The 16840-nt window shown below is 36.1% G+C and overlaps 1 protein-coding gene across 2 annotated transcripts in view; it reads left to right on the top strand.

Annotated features, from left to right (window-relative positions):
• The window catches only part of SAR1B (secretion associated Ras related GTPase 1B), a 32196-nt gene extending 15616 nt beyond the window's left edge, over positions 1-16580 (top strand). For both annotated transcript variants that reach the window (XM_011282142.4, XM_003980773.6), the window contains exons 4-9: positions 3395-3471; positions 7506-7625; positions 11880-11945; positions 13438-13541; positions 14732-14863; positions 15943-16580. In XM_011282142.4, the coding sequence (XP_011280444.1) occupies positions 3414-3471; positions 7506-7625; positions 11880-11945; positions 13438-13541; positions 14732-14863; positions 15943-16059 (597 nt within the window). In that variant the 5' untranslated portion in view covers positions 3395-3413 and the 3' untranslated portion in view covers positions 16060-16580. The remainder of the gene's footprint in view (positions 1-3394; positions 3472-7505; positions 7626-11879; positions 11946-13437; positions 13542-14731; positions 14864-15942) is intronic.
• The last annotated feature ends 260 nt before the right edge of the window (positions 16581-16840 follow it).

Raw genomic sequence — 16840 nt, 5'->3', positions numbered from 1 at the left:
GTATTGGGGCACCTGGGTGGTTCAGTTGGTTAAGTGTCAGACGTCAGCTCAGGTCATGATCTTATAGTTCGTGAGTTTGAGCCCCGGACTGGGTTCTGTGCTGACAGCTCAGAGCCTGGAGCCTGCTTTGGATTCTGTGTCTCCTTCTCTTTCTGTCCTTCCCCTGCTCGCTTGCTCTCTCTCCCCCAAAAGTAAGTAGGCATTTAAAAACAAACAGTATTTATTTTGAAAGGTTGTTGGGGTGCTTAGTGGTCACATAAAGTGCCCGGTATGTTAGGTCATGTAAGTAGAAGAAATAATAGTAACAGCAGCTAACATTGAATGCTTAACTCTGTGCTATATACTTTGTGTGTAGTAATTGGTTTAATCTTCACAACCATCTCAGATAGCTACTATTACCCCCATTTTACAGGTAAGGATATTAAAGTAACTTGGCTAAGGTAAATGGTAAGTGGTAAAGTCCTGGCTCCATAGCTTCTGTTTTTAACCTCTTGACAAATCATAGTGCTCATAGGGATAACTGCTATATTTTGTTTGCTTTGCTTTATTAAATTGAAAGACCAAGTAAGTATTGTTTCTTATGTCCATATGTTATAGTAGCAAACATGGAAGACCAAATGCCTAAATTTAGTCTCATATTTCTTTCTCATTCTGACTCCTGCCTCCCTTGTTAGCATCTGTTGAGTGACTCAGTTTGTGGCCCCCTAACCAGTCACATCATCTCACAGTACCTGACTTTTTGCTGTTCCCACTTAGTTTCACACCACTGCACATAGTATAGCCCCCATAACCACTTAGCAAACTCTTATTTAATCTTCAAGATTCAGGCTGAACATCACCCAAGAAACCTTTACCTACCTACAACTTGTGGCCGTTGTAGAAGTGTGCAAGGAAGACTGGTTTTCTCTTTTCTTATACAGAATACAAAGTATATTTGTGAGGGTACCATACCCTTTCCTGTTGTATTGCTTATTTTTATTCTGATTTTATGTTGTTATGATCATTAATCCCCTCATAGCTTATGATTTACAATATGGGCATTTTTTTTCTTTGTGTTGATATAAGTCTTGAAATTCTGTAGGGTAAGTTGTTACCATCCTAGGTAATATCCTATTCAGTTTTAACTTTTTTCAGTTAAATTTTCAGTTAAATTTGTATAGCTAACCTACCTCTCTAGACTATAACCTTTTCAAGAGAAGAAGCCATGTTTATCATTAGTATTTGTATCCCCTATGGTGTCTAGCTCAGGGCCTTGGACATAATATGAATTTAGTAATCATTATTGAATTAAAATATCTCAGTAAACCATTGCTTTGATTCTTTACAGTGAAAATTATGATATATCTTACTTAAAAATCTTCAGAAAAGATAAACCACTTGTATATATTTTTTGTGACTACAAGTTTCAATTTCTGCATAACCTAGAATAATAATAGAACAAGATGTAATTTTCAGCTTCAGTAAAATAAGAACTTGTAACAATGGATTCTTGTGTGTATATATAAGTTGCTCTTCTAGTTTTTATTCTTGTGATACTGACACATGAAACTTCGTTATTTGTGAGTCACTCTCAGTCAGGAATGGACTGGTTTCAAGAGCAAAATTCTTCTCTTGCTAGTTCAAGTAAGGAACTGAAAGAGAGGAGAGGCTATTGCCTGGATCCAGGGAATCCCCTAGTAAATACTGGCAGGCCACCTATAAACTGGAGGTAGGTTGACTCTCACTCTCAAGGCAGTGTAATCTCTTAAACACCTTATCCTCAAGGAATTCTGAGTTTGGTGGGCCCGTCTGGGTCACAGTTGGCAGCCCACTGGACTGAGAGGTGGTTAAAGAAAGCAGTGCTGTGTGTCACACTTTGTCTAAAGAACGTAAAAAATAGCAGAATCCTTCAAATTGTTCGGACTTGGCCCAAATTTTGGGCCTGGATTTTGTTTACCTCTAGAAAATGAACTTTGCTGATCTGAAAGTATACTTTTGTATATTCTTTCATTTCTCAAGAGGTTTTTTTTCCCCTCTTCTTTCCATATTAACTTTATTAGTTATCAAGAACATGTCAAAGAAATGCTAAATTGAACTACACTCTGTATTTTCTACTGTGATTTAAAAAAATGTTTTTTAACATTCGGTAATATGATTAAAATTTGAAAAATGCACTAAGATTACAAGCCCAGAAATCGACCACCTGATATCATTTGCTACAAAAGACCAAAAGTAATGGAAAAGGGTTTTACTCCACATAGGTATAATCAGACTTGAAAACTTACTTCATTATCATAAATTTCCTTTCCTCTCTTTCTCCTTGCTTTTTCTTCCTCCACTCCAAGGTTTTGGTAAGTATTTCATAGGCCATATATACCTTAACTTACTCTTGAATATAGATTATTTCCAAAAATTTTCTTACATAACACTTTGATGCACATCTTGATACATAAAGATTGTCTATATTTAGGACATTTTCTAAAAGTAGAATTCTTGGGTCAGATGGTATAACATACAGATTACTGCCAAATTAGTCATTAAAAAGATTTGTAACAATTTATACTGCCACTAACGGCATCTTTTACCACATCTTTTCTAGTTCCAGCTATTACAGTTCATTTTCAGGTTTGCCACTGTGGTTGGTAAAGAATGGTCTCTAGTTCATATTTCTATTTTAATTAAAAAATTTTTTTGTTGTTTTTTAAAAATAGAGGCCTTTTTTCCCCCTTTCTTTTTAAAGTAAGCCCTACACCCAGTATGGGGCTTGAACTCATAACCCCGAGATCAAGAGTCGCATGTTCTACCAACTGAGACCCACTAGTTTGTATTTAATAGCATTTTGTGTTTTATGCATCAGTAGGTATCTGATTAGATCACCTTGGATAAGAATAGCTAACTCTTGGGGCACCTGGGTGGCTCCGTCAGTTAAGTGTCTAACTTTGGCTCAGATCATGAGATCACGGTTAGTGAGTTTGAGCCCTGCATTAGGCTCTCTGCTGTCAGCACAGAGCTCGCTTCAGATCCTCTGTCCCCCTCTTTCTCTGCCCCTTCCCCACTTGTGCGTTCACTCTTACATACTCTCTCTCAAATAAACATTAGAAAAAGGGGGGGAGCACGTGGGTGGCTCAGTCACTTGAGCCTCCAACTTCGGCTCAGGTCATTATCTTGCGGTTCTGTGAGTTCGAGCCCCACATTGGGCTCTCCGCTGTCTGCATGAGCCCGTTTTGGATCTTCTATCTCCCTCTCTCTGCCTTTCACCTACTGTGCACTCTCTTTCTCAAAAATAAATAACAACAACAAAGAATGGTTAAACTCTTTATAGGAAGGTTGTTATAGGATTGTTTACTCAGAGTTCATGTTTAATGTTGTTGGTGTTTAATGTCAACTACTGAATTCAAAACACTTTCTTTTCCAGACTCTATAAGGATTTGGATATGTCCTTCATATTTGACTGGATTTACAGTGGTTTCAGCAGTGTGCTACAGTTTTTAGGTAATGTTGGTCCTTTGTTCTCTATTGTTATCCCATTTAATCCTACTTAAATAAAAGTGCTTATTTGTCTAGAGCCTCTTTATGTATAATCCACTAGTTGTGAATGTGAATTTTGAAATCATACAAATGTGTTCAAATTACTCATTGTATATCTCTTATAAATTATGTAATCTTGGGCAAATTACTTTCTTTACCTTAGCCTTAGTCTCCTTATCTGTAAATTAACAGTAATTCCTACCTCTTTTAAGGTTGTTGATAGGAATATTATTTACAGGAGTAGCTACCTGTGATTAGCCAGTTTACCTAAAAAGTTTCTGAGTGCTTTAGATACTTTATCTCATTTAATCCTCACAGAAACTCACTGCGTTATTTTTGTTATTATAAATTTATGTTCCATCAAGTGCCTTGTAAATGGCAGCATAAAATCTGCTAAATGAGACTTGTATACCCAGCAATTCTGACTAGTGATTTTCCTCTCTTTATAGATATTAAAGAGGAAAAATCATAGCATCTCATTCTCTTACTGACATTCTTCTCACGTTTTCCAGTGAAACAAGCTTTTGATTGACTTTTATGTTACCATGTATACAACTTTATTATTGTAGTAAATAATGAAGATGTTTTGATCTCCCGTTTTCGAATCTTACCCTAAGTTTAGTCTCCATGTAATCATCATCTTGAACTGGCACAAAGAGAAGCATTTCATGTAATTACAGAGTTGTCAACATAACTCCTAACTAGCCACAACTGTACTTATGAATTGTTATCTCCTATATAAATATTTTTTCTTCCACAAACATAATCTTAACCAAGGAAATAAATTTTGTTTGGAAAATACACATCTTGTTTGACACTATATATTAAAAGGATAAAAATTTAAGATCAAATTTTATCAGTCTTTTTATTTCTTATATGGACCTCAATATTTGGAAATTTTTAAAAACCAGTTTTTTTTTTTTTTAATTTTTATTTATTTATTTTTGAGAGAGAAAGAGAGCATGAGTCGGGGAGAAGCAGAGAGAGGGGGAGAGAGAGGATCCCAAGCAGGCTTCTCACTGTCAGCACAGAGCCCACAGAGCCCACTCACAAACCATGAGACCATGACCTGAGCCAAAATCAAGAGTCGGTCACTTAACCGACTAAACCACCCAGGTGCTCCTTTTTTTTCCTTTTTAAAATAAAATCCCTCACATTATCTTATACTCTCACTCTACTACAGGTCAAATATCAGATCTTTCCATACTACCTCAAGAATTCTTACATATTTTTATCAGACTGAAATATTTTGTTACATATGTACAAAAACTGGGTCAGAAATAAATGTTTTCAACTTCATTATACTGGGATAACCTGGGTTGTGACAAGTATCTATGTCTCAGTTGATAGAAAAGTGATTTAATGCGGAACTACATTGTAAAGGCAAAATAGATTGACTCATAAGCAGGAGCAAGAGGTTAATAGGGCTAACAGTAGGAGGCAGTGTAGAGAAATGGAAATGAACCAAAGCTTTTGCATCAAAGATGGGTTCTATCTCAGATCTGACCTCAGCATTTGAGCAAGTTAACTTTGAGCCTTTGTTCCCCTCTGTAAGAAAGAGAATAATGTGTACTTCAAAGAGTTATTTTGAAGATTAAATGAAGTAATGTATAATGCTTAACAGTGCTTATCACAAAATAAGGATTTAGTCCAACCCACTTTCAAGATTAAAGTTTAAATGTCCTAGGTGTTCCCTTTTGGATTCTTACCCAGTGCACTGTTACTACTTAAAAGGTAGGAAAGATTGTGATTGCACTGATTAGAAACCACCTGTGTAGAAACGTTTTAAGAAATAGAAGTGTTTAAAAAATTGTTAGTCACAGTTCATGATTAAATGAAAAATACAGTATCTCAGCTCAAATAAATATGGAAGACAATCTTCCCCTTAGGATCAGAACTGTTGGGCACTGAGTGATCAAAACATTAGGACTTCAAACAATCTACTTCTTTCAATGTTTATTTATTTTTGAGACAGAGAGACAGAGCTTGAACGGGGGAGGGGCAGAGAGAGAGGGAGACACAGAATCGGAAACAGGCTCCAGGCTCCGAGCCATCAGCCCAGAGCCTGATGCGGGGCTCGAACTCCCGGACCGCGAGATCGTGACCTGGCTGAAGTCGGACGCTTAACCGACTGCGCCACCCAGGCGCCCCGCAAACAATCTACTTCTTAAGCATCAATGTGGAGAAAGAGTTAGGTATTATTTTGGCGTGGACTTATTAAAAAATGAGTAACCTGAATTAGCATTGCCTAATGTCTTCAAAAGTTCATTTTTTTGATTGAGTAAACATATTTTTGAGTTGCTACTATGTCCCCTGTCCTCATGTAATTCCATAGGTGTTAGACAATTAAATATGGAAAATAAAATTCATTATTGCTACATACCTATAAGAGTGTCCAAAATCTGGACAATGACAACACCAAATGCTGGTGAGGATGTGCAGCAGCAAGAACTTTCATTCACTGCTTGGAATGCAAAATGGTACAGCCACTTTGGACGACAATTTGGTGGTTTCTTACAATCCTAGACATACTCTTACCATACAATCCAACACTTGTGCTCCTTGGCATTTACCCAAAGGAGCTGAAAACTTAGGGCCACATACGAACCTGCACAAAGATTTTATAGCAGCTTCATTTATAATTGCCAAAACTTAGAAGGAACCAAAATATCCTTCAGTAGGTGAATGGATAAATAAACTGGTTTATCCAGATAACTGATTACTACTAAGCACTAAGGAATTTTGCTTAATGGAATACTACTAAGCTCAAAGAAATGAGCTATCAAGGCATGAAAAGACATGGAGGAACTTTAAATGCATATTACTAAGTGAAAGTCGTCAATCTCAATTGACTGTATGATTACAATTATGTGTCATATGCAACTATATGACATTCTGGAAAGGCAAAAATACAGAGACAATAAAAAGATCAATGGTTGCTGGGCAGGACGGGTAGGGTGGATGAATAGGCAGAGCATATAGGATTTTTAGGGCAGCGAAAATACTTTGTATATTATAATCATGGATATATGTCCTTATATGTTTGTCAAAATACAGAATATACTCTACTAAGAGTAAGCCCTAAGGAAACTCTGGGTGACTATGATCGATCAATGTAGGTTCACTGTTGGTTAAAAATGTACCATTTTCGTGAGTGATGTTAATAATAGGAGAGGCTATATATATGTGTGGGGACAGGGAGTATATTGGAAATCTCTGTACCATCCTGTCAGTTTTGATGTAAACCTAAAACTGAAAAAAAACCTTTAGAAAAAAAACTCAATATGGAATTTCTCAACAAATGCCAATCTATAAACTGGTCAATGCTCTCTTTTTTCTATTACTTCATCTATCAGTACTTGGTTGATACATTTAAAAAATTACGTGCTTGGTTTTTTTGTTGTTGCTTTAGTTTTATGCAATCCTATGAATAGTTCAACCTTATTGTCTCAGGGAAATTTGACAATGACCTAAACTTTCTATTGCAAGAACTCACTATGATTTTTATTGTCAAAACTACTTAATTTATTTTCATCCATGGATATCTCTTTAATTTCCCTTTTTGTCTCGTTTCATAAGTACATGATCTCAAGCATTTTTTGTTTCTCTAGTAGTGGACATAGATATTTATTCCTAAATTGTCAAGGGAATCAGCATTTTGGCACTGCAGATAAGTTTGGATAATACACATTCATTGATTGGGACAAAGTTTAGGTTTAAAATGATCTGAATTTGCAAATCATGATAGATTTAAAATAGCTCTTCAAAACTGAAATTAGACTAGAAATCCACCTTTATTCAAGCAAATTTATAAAATCTTACAAGTTCAAAAGGTTAATAGGTGTTTCTTTATAAAACATCTAGAGTAATTAGGGAAAATATCCAAATAACTAAACTGTAAATAATTATATTTATATTATACTTTTATTTGAAGTCATTTTACTTGAATAATCTGTCAGATAGCACTTTGATTAATCATAGGTCTTATTACTCTGCAGGATTATATAAGAAAACTGGTAAATTGGTATTTCTTGGATTGGATAATGCAGGAAAAACAACATTGCTACACATGCTAAAAGATGACAGACTTGGACAGCATGTCCCGACGTTACATCCCAGTAAGTATATTCCCCCATGCAACAAACTACTTTATTAAGTGATAATAATTCATAGGCACTAACCAAAAGTTTTTTGGGTTTTGGTGGATAATTGTGATCAGGTGATTTGACCTATTAAAATAATACAGTAAATAATAGCTGACCCACTCCCAGGGTGTATATTTAGATCTTGAAATAATACTCCTATCTTCTTATCAGTTTGTACACCCTTCTCCAGATAGAGGAATTAAGGTTACTTTCTCGGGGATTATAACATGATTGAGGTCTATCCAACCAGATACTGCTTAGGCTATAAATAGTCACCATTACCTTGTTTATTTATTTATTTTGAGTAGGCTTCATGCCCATTGCAGAGCCCAGCATGGGGCTTGAACTGAGGACCGTGAGATTAAGAGTCAGACACTTAACTGACTGAGTCACCCAGGCGCCCCCACCATTACCTTGTCTAGATAACCTAATTTCTTTCACATTTTAAAACTACTATTTTAATCCTTTTTCAGTGTGGACAGATTATAGTCATATTATACTTTGTTAGTTACTCTCAACTTATTAACCAGTTATTTTTCTAATCTGAGAAACCTCAACAGTATCTAATATAAAGACTATAGAATTATTCCAAAAAACAGGGCACATATTGATACATTTATACAAAGTTTTAAAACAGTTTAAAAAAATAATTTACTGTGGTTTCTTTAAGACAGACTACCCTGAAAGACATTAACAATGATTCTGTAAATCACTTAATACATACCATCCTTTATATAATACATATTATCCTTTATATAAAGTAAACATTAAAGTGACAAAATTATTAGAACATATGCCTTATAAATATCTGTGACCTTGCTTTTACTGTTGAAAAGTCTATGAATCAAGTCAACATAGAGTAAAATGAATTTTAATAGTTTTATTGAGTGGCTGGGTGGCTCAGTTGGTTAATAGTCCAACTCTTGGTTTTAGCTCAGGTCATGATCTCACAGTTCATGAGATCAAGCCCTGCACTGGGCTCTGCACTCACCATGTGGAGCCTGCTTGGGATTCTCTCTCTCTCCCTCTCTCACTGCCTCTCCCTGCTCACTTTGACTCACTCACTATCAAAATAAATATACTTAAAAAAATAAAAATAAAAGGGATGCCTACGTGGCTCAGTCAGTTAAGCATCCAACTTTGGCTCAGGTCATGATCTCAGAGTTTGTGAGTTCAAGACTCACATCAGGCTCTATGCTGACACCTTGGAGCCTGGAGCCTGCTTCAGATTTTGTGTCTACCTCTCTCTCTGCCCCTCCCCCACTCATGCTTTGTCTCTCTCAAAAATGAATAAATGTTAAAAAAATTTTTAATAAAAATGAGAATAGAATTGAGAACAGGGCCAAAAAGTGGATAATATGATAGTTATTTAATTCAGTAAATATTCAGAGAACAAGGACAGAGAACAATGACAAAAAGTACCATTTTATCGATGAAATTGATAGTGAAGTTGGAAAAGGAAAACTTCATAAAATTTTTTTATATTGGGAAAAGAGTGGGGCTAAGATCTTATTTTTAAGTTATCTCTATACCCAATGTGGGGCTCAGACATACAGTGTACGCTCTACTGACTGAACCAGCCGGGTGCCCCCATTTTTAAATTTTTTGATATTGCTCTCATTTATTCAACAAATATTTGAGTACCTACTTTATGTCACACATTATTCTAAGTACCAGGACTGAAAGCAGTGGCACAAAATAGTTGCCATCTCAACTTTCCTACAGCTCACATTCATTTTATCTTACATTTTGCATTAATCAAAAGCATATGTGAAAAGGTAACATGTATCTACCCTATGATCTGACAGTTCCATTGCTAAGTGTGTATCAAGGAGAAATGAAAACATATTTTTACCAAAATCTTTGTACAACAGTGTTTATGCCAGCATTATTTGTAATATCCCCCAACTACCCCCAACAGCTCAAATAGCCATAAAAAGAAAAAAAAAAAAGAAAAAAAAAAGGATAAACAGTGAAATTCTATTCAATAAGAAAGAGGAATAAACTGTTACATATGGTGCATATTCTGCATGGAAGAAACTGGTCACAAAAAGTTACATACTTTATGGTATCATTTATATGAAATTGTAGAATAGGCACAACAAACCTGTGGTGCTGGAATTATTGCTTCTGGGAGTGGACATTGACTGGGAAGGGGAAGACTTCCTGGGATATTAAGAGTTTTCTGTGTCTTAAACTGGGACTTTTTATAAAGTAGGGAGTCTATTAAGGATTGTAACCATAAAGGTGGTTTCCCAGCTACATCCAAGCATTATATTTTCCTTGTGGAAAGAAACACAATTTGAACACAAACTGTATTGATTATTCATTCACTTAGGAGTCTACATAAATAATTTTTTAACAAGAAAGTACCCTGGGGCTTCAGCAGGTGTAATGAAGAGTTAAAATTACACCGAGCCTTTCATTATGATCGTAGGGACTTCTGCTTTTGGTTCTGATGGAGTAAGAGTGTCTGGCATTACCCTCCCACTGTAAGCAGCTAGAAGACTGGACAGAAATACATACAAGTGTTTTCAGAACTGGACAATATCTAGCAGAGGACTATGGTTCCTGAGAGATGGAAAACCTTTCTGTATCCAAGCTTTATCACAGAGATCCTTTTCAGACCATGGTGCAGGGAGAGGAAACCCAAACAAAACACAGTAGTCTTGCTGAGTTGAGACAGAGACCAGAATATGGGGATGCTGAGGTGATGAGAATTTGCTTGGCATAGTACCAGAGGAAGGAGCTCTGCAGAGAAAGAACTCCAGCAATGTTTGTGGCTAAATACCAATCTGTGTGCACAGGGTAAAACTCCCCATGGCCAGTCACAGAAAAATTTCTGGAGAAAGAATAACTGTACCAGGGCTGTTAACCAAATAATTCTCAGAGCTCATATGGGGCCAGGAATCACTCATGTTCCCACCAGCCAGAAGGCAGAAACCTGGTTGAATACACAGGGCATTCCAAAAGAGACTTCAGAAGAATCATACCTTAGTAATGGGGCTGAAGTAGCTGTAAAGTAAAGACTACTTTAACCTAACAAAACTTAAAAAGTGATCTGCAAGCAGTTTTCCTGCCAGAATAAAGTTCACATTGCTTCAAAAGAATACAACAATGTCTAGCATCCAATAAAAAATTGCTAGACATGCAAAGAAGCAGGAAAGTGAGATCCACAACCAAGAGAAAAATTAATCAGTAGAGACAGACCCAGAAGTGACTAAGATGATGGAATTAACAGATAAGGATGTTGAAACAGCTGTGAAGAATGTGCTTAAGGATTTAAGGAAAATGTGAACAGAATGAGGAAAGAAATGGAAGATATAAGACAGAACCAAGTGGAACTTGTAGAAATGAAAACTTAATACCTGAAATGAAATCTTTACTAGACAAGGCTAATAGTAAATTAGTGCCAGTACTGCAGAAGGAAAGACTTGTGAACTTAACACAAAACAAACTATGTAAAATGAAGCACAGAGAGAAAAATGAAAAGAAAATGAACACTCAGTGACTTGTGGGACAATACCAAGCAGTCTAGCAAACTTACATTTGAAGTCCCAGAAGAAGGGAGAGAACAGAAAACAGTTTGAAGAAATAATGCTGAGAATGTTTATTAAAGTTGTGTTATCATTAAAGACTGTAACTTGCATAATATGAGAGCTACAAGGGAAAATTATTTCCCTGGTAGCATCTAAAATGAGTTACAGGAAATATTATTAGGTTGAAACAGTTACTTGAATTCACAGCAAATAATTATCTGAATAGTTAATATTTTCAGCAGGAAAAATAGAGAAGGAAAAAACAAAAGTGTTGGATTTGTGGTGGGTAGTGAATACTAGATTATTACCATTACTTGTATTAAACTGTCAATATAATTTGGAGTATATCTAATTACAATAAATTCTTTTTTTTTTTTTATGTTTATTTTGAGAGAGATAAAGAGAATACAAGTTGGAGAGGAACAGAGAAAGGCTGGGAGAGAGAAATCCCAAGCAGGCTCAGCACAGAGCCTAATGTGGGGCTCGAGCCCACAAACCGTGAGACCATGACCTGAGCCGAAATCGAGACACTTAACTGACTAAGCCACCAAGGCGCCCCAACAAATTCTTTTATCAATTCCTAAATGTTTGATTTGAACTTATTTGCAGTTAAAATAAACCAAAGTAGCAATATATACCATGAATGGAATCTGATTTTCTTGTAACAATATTTTGTATTATTATTTAGCTTCAGAAGAACTAACCATTGCTGGCATGACCTTTACAACTTTTGATCTGGGTGGACATGTTCAAGGTAAGATTCTATGACTCTTATAAATAGCTTTATTTTATTTTAACATAATAAAAATGTAGCCATTATTTTCCTGTGCATGAAATCTCATTCTATTCAAGAAAGGCCAGAGTAGACTTAAAATTTAAAAATTATTATCCCCAGATAAGCTTTAAAGCAAAGTGTGATTTTTATGATACCCCTGGTCAATTTAAATCTGAATTGCTTTTGGTGTAAAGTGTGTAAGCAAAATTGAGGTTCTCTTCTCTGTTCCAATCCATCTCTCACTGATGGTCACAATTACATTATGATGTTATTGCTATGCATTAAAAACCTTCAATGGCTGACCTACAAAAAAAACCAAACTCCTTGACCTGGCATTGAGGATCTCTGCAATCTGATCCCACTTTATTTTTTTTCTTTATTTTCCACTGTTCCCTTTCCTATTCTCTGTACTCTAACCAAACCAAACCCCTTGGTGTTCTCCCACCTTTGTGTTTTTAATTCATGCCACCCCCATCTGCACATGAGTAACCCACCTTCAGGGCCCAGTATAATTGTGGCTACTGCCCCTGAGAAGCCACTCTCACCTATGAGTGCTCTCAACTGTACTTCTGTGGTGTTTAGTGCATCTGTGTAAACGTCTGCAAGTTTGGAAAAGACTGTGTTGTCTCTTCTACTAAACTTTCTGGAACTAGAATCCGTTTTTTATGTCCCTCAAAAGACATGGCAGTACCCAGCACATGGTAATTCATAAATAATGAATATTACCAAGTTTGTGGGCATTGTAAAAACCTCTTATGACAAACAGTTGAAAAGATTTTAAGAGGTTGTGGCTAGTGAATGCACATTTGGAGACATAATAATTGTTTGAAATATATATGAAGTACTTTCCAGAATATAATGGTTGGAGAGAATTGGAACCTAAGGGAGTTTGTCTGAGACTTAATGTCTGTATTGTTTTTAAGATATGTCATAAAACTGAAGTTAGAAAAAAGTTGCTTACCCATAAGGCACCCCTAAAACTTTCCTTTAAAAACCGTCATGGAAAATATTACCTGAATGGTTTCATTGACTTTAGTTAATTTCTGTTACACAGTTAGCTTTTGTTTTAACAAATCTGTACCCAGTACTGACTTCCTTCTGTCACTGACTACAAATTTATCAGTGGCCAAAAAAACTGATAAACTAGAAATGTCAAAAAATGAATACCGCATATAAAAAATAGCAGTCATCCAATGAATTTAATGTGCATCATTGTCCATTGGTAGCAAATATTAATTCCACTTCTAACATGGGAAAATTGGGACAGAGTGAAGTATTTGACTTGCTCACATCGAGGAAAGCCTTTCTTGTTCTTCTGGAAAGATTTAGCAACACCAGGTTAAAGATTAACTTGAGTGAAGTAGTAGCATCTAAGAGATAATTACACTTGAAATCTTGTTGGACTCTTCCATCAAACCATCTGCTAGGTTTGACCAGCAAATAAAATCTAACTCCTGATTGTTTTTGTTAGCTCGAAGAGTGTGGAAAAACTACCTTCCTGCTATCAATGGCATTGTATTTCTGGTGGATTGTGCAGACCATGAAAGGCTGTTAGAATCAAAAGAAGAACTTGATGTAAGTTAACTAAAACTAAACATAGTTGAATCATTCTGGTAAACTTGAGGAAATAGGTTGGAGATCTAAGTATCAGAGTGCAACTTTTGTGCAGCCTCTGATATAACTCCTGGCAGTTTGTGGAGCTCAGTGATTATTCTGCTAGGAATGCAGAGACAGTAGCTTAGAATAATTGTAGCTATGGAGGAAGTGCTAACACAGACTTTCTTCCCGAAGACCTAAGCTCACTCTGTGCAGCGTGCCTTGTATTTTATTTCATGTCTGCAACATACCTGGAGTGGTTTGGTCTTGAGTCCCTGATCATCCTAGGATGCCATTTTCTTCGGGAGTTGTCTGGAACCTGGAAATGGTATAACATACTATCTTTGTCACCACTTCCAGGAGTGAGCAGGTCACGTGTAGCCACTTCTCTCCTCTCCCAGGACAGCTGCTTCGTAAAGGGATTCAGAACAGCAGGGAGGGCCAGGGCTAGATCTGGGACCACAGAGAAAGAAATTGCATGATTTGACCTGACCATGTGTCTTCCTATAGCAGGCAAGTAAATAATTGTTCATGTGGAAAAGTCCAGGTAGGTTCTGTGGTCATGGAACAGGGTCAGGGAATTCCTGACTACTTACTTTGTGCCAGGCACGTGTATATTAACTCATTTAATTCTCAAATCAACTCCATAAGGTAGGTGCTACTATTCTAAATTCTCTTTGAACTTCAATGAGGCTTATTTATCCAAGATCTCACAATTCATAAGCAGCAGAACTAGAATTGAAACCAGTTCTGCCCACCTTCAAGGTGTTCATTTTAGTACCTTAGTGATTCAGAGTGAGTGGAGTTGAGCATTTACAGAAGGAACTTTAGGGAAACAGAAGAATTGAGCTAATGGTTTCATTGAGCTCACTTTATTTTTATTTTTTATTTTTTAAGATTTTATTTTTTTTAAGTAATTTCCACACCCAAGGTGTGGCTCGAACTCAAAATCCCGAGATCAAGAGTCACATGCTCTACTGACTGAGCCAGCCAGTCAGTCGCCTCTGAGCTCACTCAAATGTGGGAAAAGTTTGCCAAAGATAGTTTCCAAAACTGACATGATTATGATAGAGTATGAGTCTTTGATACTCATTTGGGGTCTTGTCATAATGAGCCTTTTAGATGGTTTCATATCAACATCTTGTCTTTCATTTTTTGTTTTATTTCAGTCACTGATGACAGATGAAACCATTGCTAATGTGCCTATATTGATTCTTGGGAATAAGATTGACAGACCTGAAGCCATCAGTGAAGAGAGGTTGCGAGAGATGTTTGGTTTATATGGTCAGACAACAGGAAAGGTAAATAAAATAATTTTTTTGGACAAGTGTGACTATTTCATTTGACAGTATAAGTGTCTTTTAATTTAATGTTTTATTTATTTTTATCTTCTGAAATACTGTATTCCAATACTAGTGCTAATAGTAATCATGGTTATTATTAGCCCAACTGGTGGTCTGCCTTTTTGTTGTTGTTGTTGTCGGGTATAATTGACCTGTAACATTAGTTTCAAGTGTACAACCAAATGTCTTTTTAAATTTTTTTTTTCCCTTAAAAACTGTCCTTTCTACATTTTGGTCTTTTTTAATGTCCTCATGGGTTATATTTCTACCACTGAATGAAACCTTTTCTTGGTGATAAACATATCAAAGCTCATGCTTATGGGAAACTAAATTAAAGCTTCCAGAGTTTTATTCATCATAGATTTTCAGAATTAGCCACTAAAGAATGTACTTGAACGTTTAAGCATTCTGGCCGTGTATTTAGGCCCTGAGTTCATCAGAGATCAAAATAAAATGTAAAATTGAACACAGGAGTGTTTGGGGGATTTTGTAAACATAATACTTTATAATAAGCTTCAAGATACATTATTTTTGCATGCATTTCTACTAGTATTTATTTGGGGGAGGGACCTTAGTATTGGAAAATCTCAGAGTTCACAAAATTTCCTTGGTTATATTTATTCTTTCAGAGTAGAGACATACTACAGTCTTTGGAAGGAGACTCCTATGTTAGGGTAGACTTTGGTGTGTTTTCTGTGTCTTTTCAGTAAGTCAACTCCCCATTTTTAGGAGATGGCCTTGTTTAGTCATAAACGTACTCAGAAAATGTTTGTCTTTAATATTAGCGAAGCCAGGTTGGGTCATTTTTTTTTTTCAAGTCAAAGATTATTTTCATTCTTGTGTGCTTCACAAGCTCACCTCTTCCCCACTGAGAAGAGAGAGGTTTCCTGTGTGTCTAGGGGACTTGTATGCCCAACACCCATGGCTTAGGCACAGTCACCCTTTGTTCTAAGATGTATAAGCTGCAATTCTGCTGTAAAGTGGAGCTTTTATTTCCTAAAGGAGTCATCCATCATAATGTCTGTCTTCCCTTCTAGGGCAGCGTATCACTGAAAGAACTGAATGCCCGACCCTTAGAAGTTTTCATGTGCAGCGTGCTGAAAAGGCAAGGTTACGGCGAAGGTTTCCGCTGGATGGCACAGTACATTGATTAACAACAACCTGCATCAGTTCCAGGTCTCACCATTCAGGCCTACTCAGAGATTTGATCACTCAACATGCATAACTTGAATTCAATAGACTTTTGTTGGTTAGAAAACAGATGTTTTTTAGATTAATATTATATCAACTTAATTTGAGTGCAAATTTAAAACTAATTCAATGTAAGTTTGAATATCACAATGTTAGCTTTCTAATTCCATAAAACTAATTAGTTTTTACAGTTTATAATCTGACATTACCCCCAGCGCCATTTGTAAAGAACAACTTTCCAGCAGTACATTTGAAGCACTTTTTAACAACGTGAAATTACAAATGTAAACCATATTTAAAAGCTCATCATGTTAAATTTTTATGTACTATTTTGGAACTAGTTTTTAAATTTTAGATTATATGCCCACCTATCTTAAGTGTACAGTTAATAATTAGCTTATTGATGATTGCATGATGCCTTACAGTTTTCAATATTTTTTCTTATGCAAACGTCATGCAATAAAACAAACCCTAATGTTTGGCATCTTTGTTGGGCAGATGTTTCATTTTAATGTGTCGTAGAGCAACATCATACGTATGAGGAGGTTGTGGGGAAAGGAGAAGGCTTCAGAATTTTTAGAATGTTTAAGTCCCTAGAGGCTTTTGCGTTTACCAGGAGACCAGTTGTGTTCAGTTGCAACTTATACCACATTTATCTCTGAATCATGTGTATTTTTAACAGTAATGCTACCGTTAGTAGTGCTGATGGGGTCCATGTCCTTGTTGCTGTGGGATCGGCCTTCT

This window comes from Felis catus, chromosome A1 (assembly GCF_018350175.1).
Source record: "Felis catus isolate Fca126 chromosome A1, F.catus_Fca126_mat1.0, whole genome shotgun sequence".
Lineage (NCBI taxonomy): Eukaryota > Metazoa > Chordata > Mammalia > Carnivora > Felidae > Felis > Felis catus.
The sequence above is the reverse complement of the archived record's forward strand: the minus strand, read 5'-3'. Positions and strand labels throughout refer to the sequence as shown.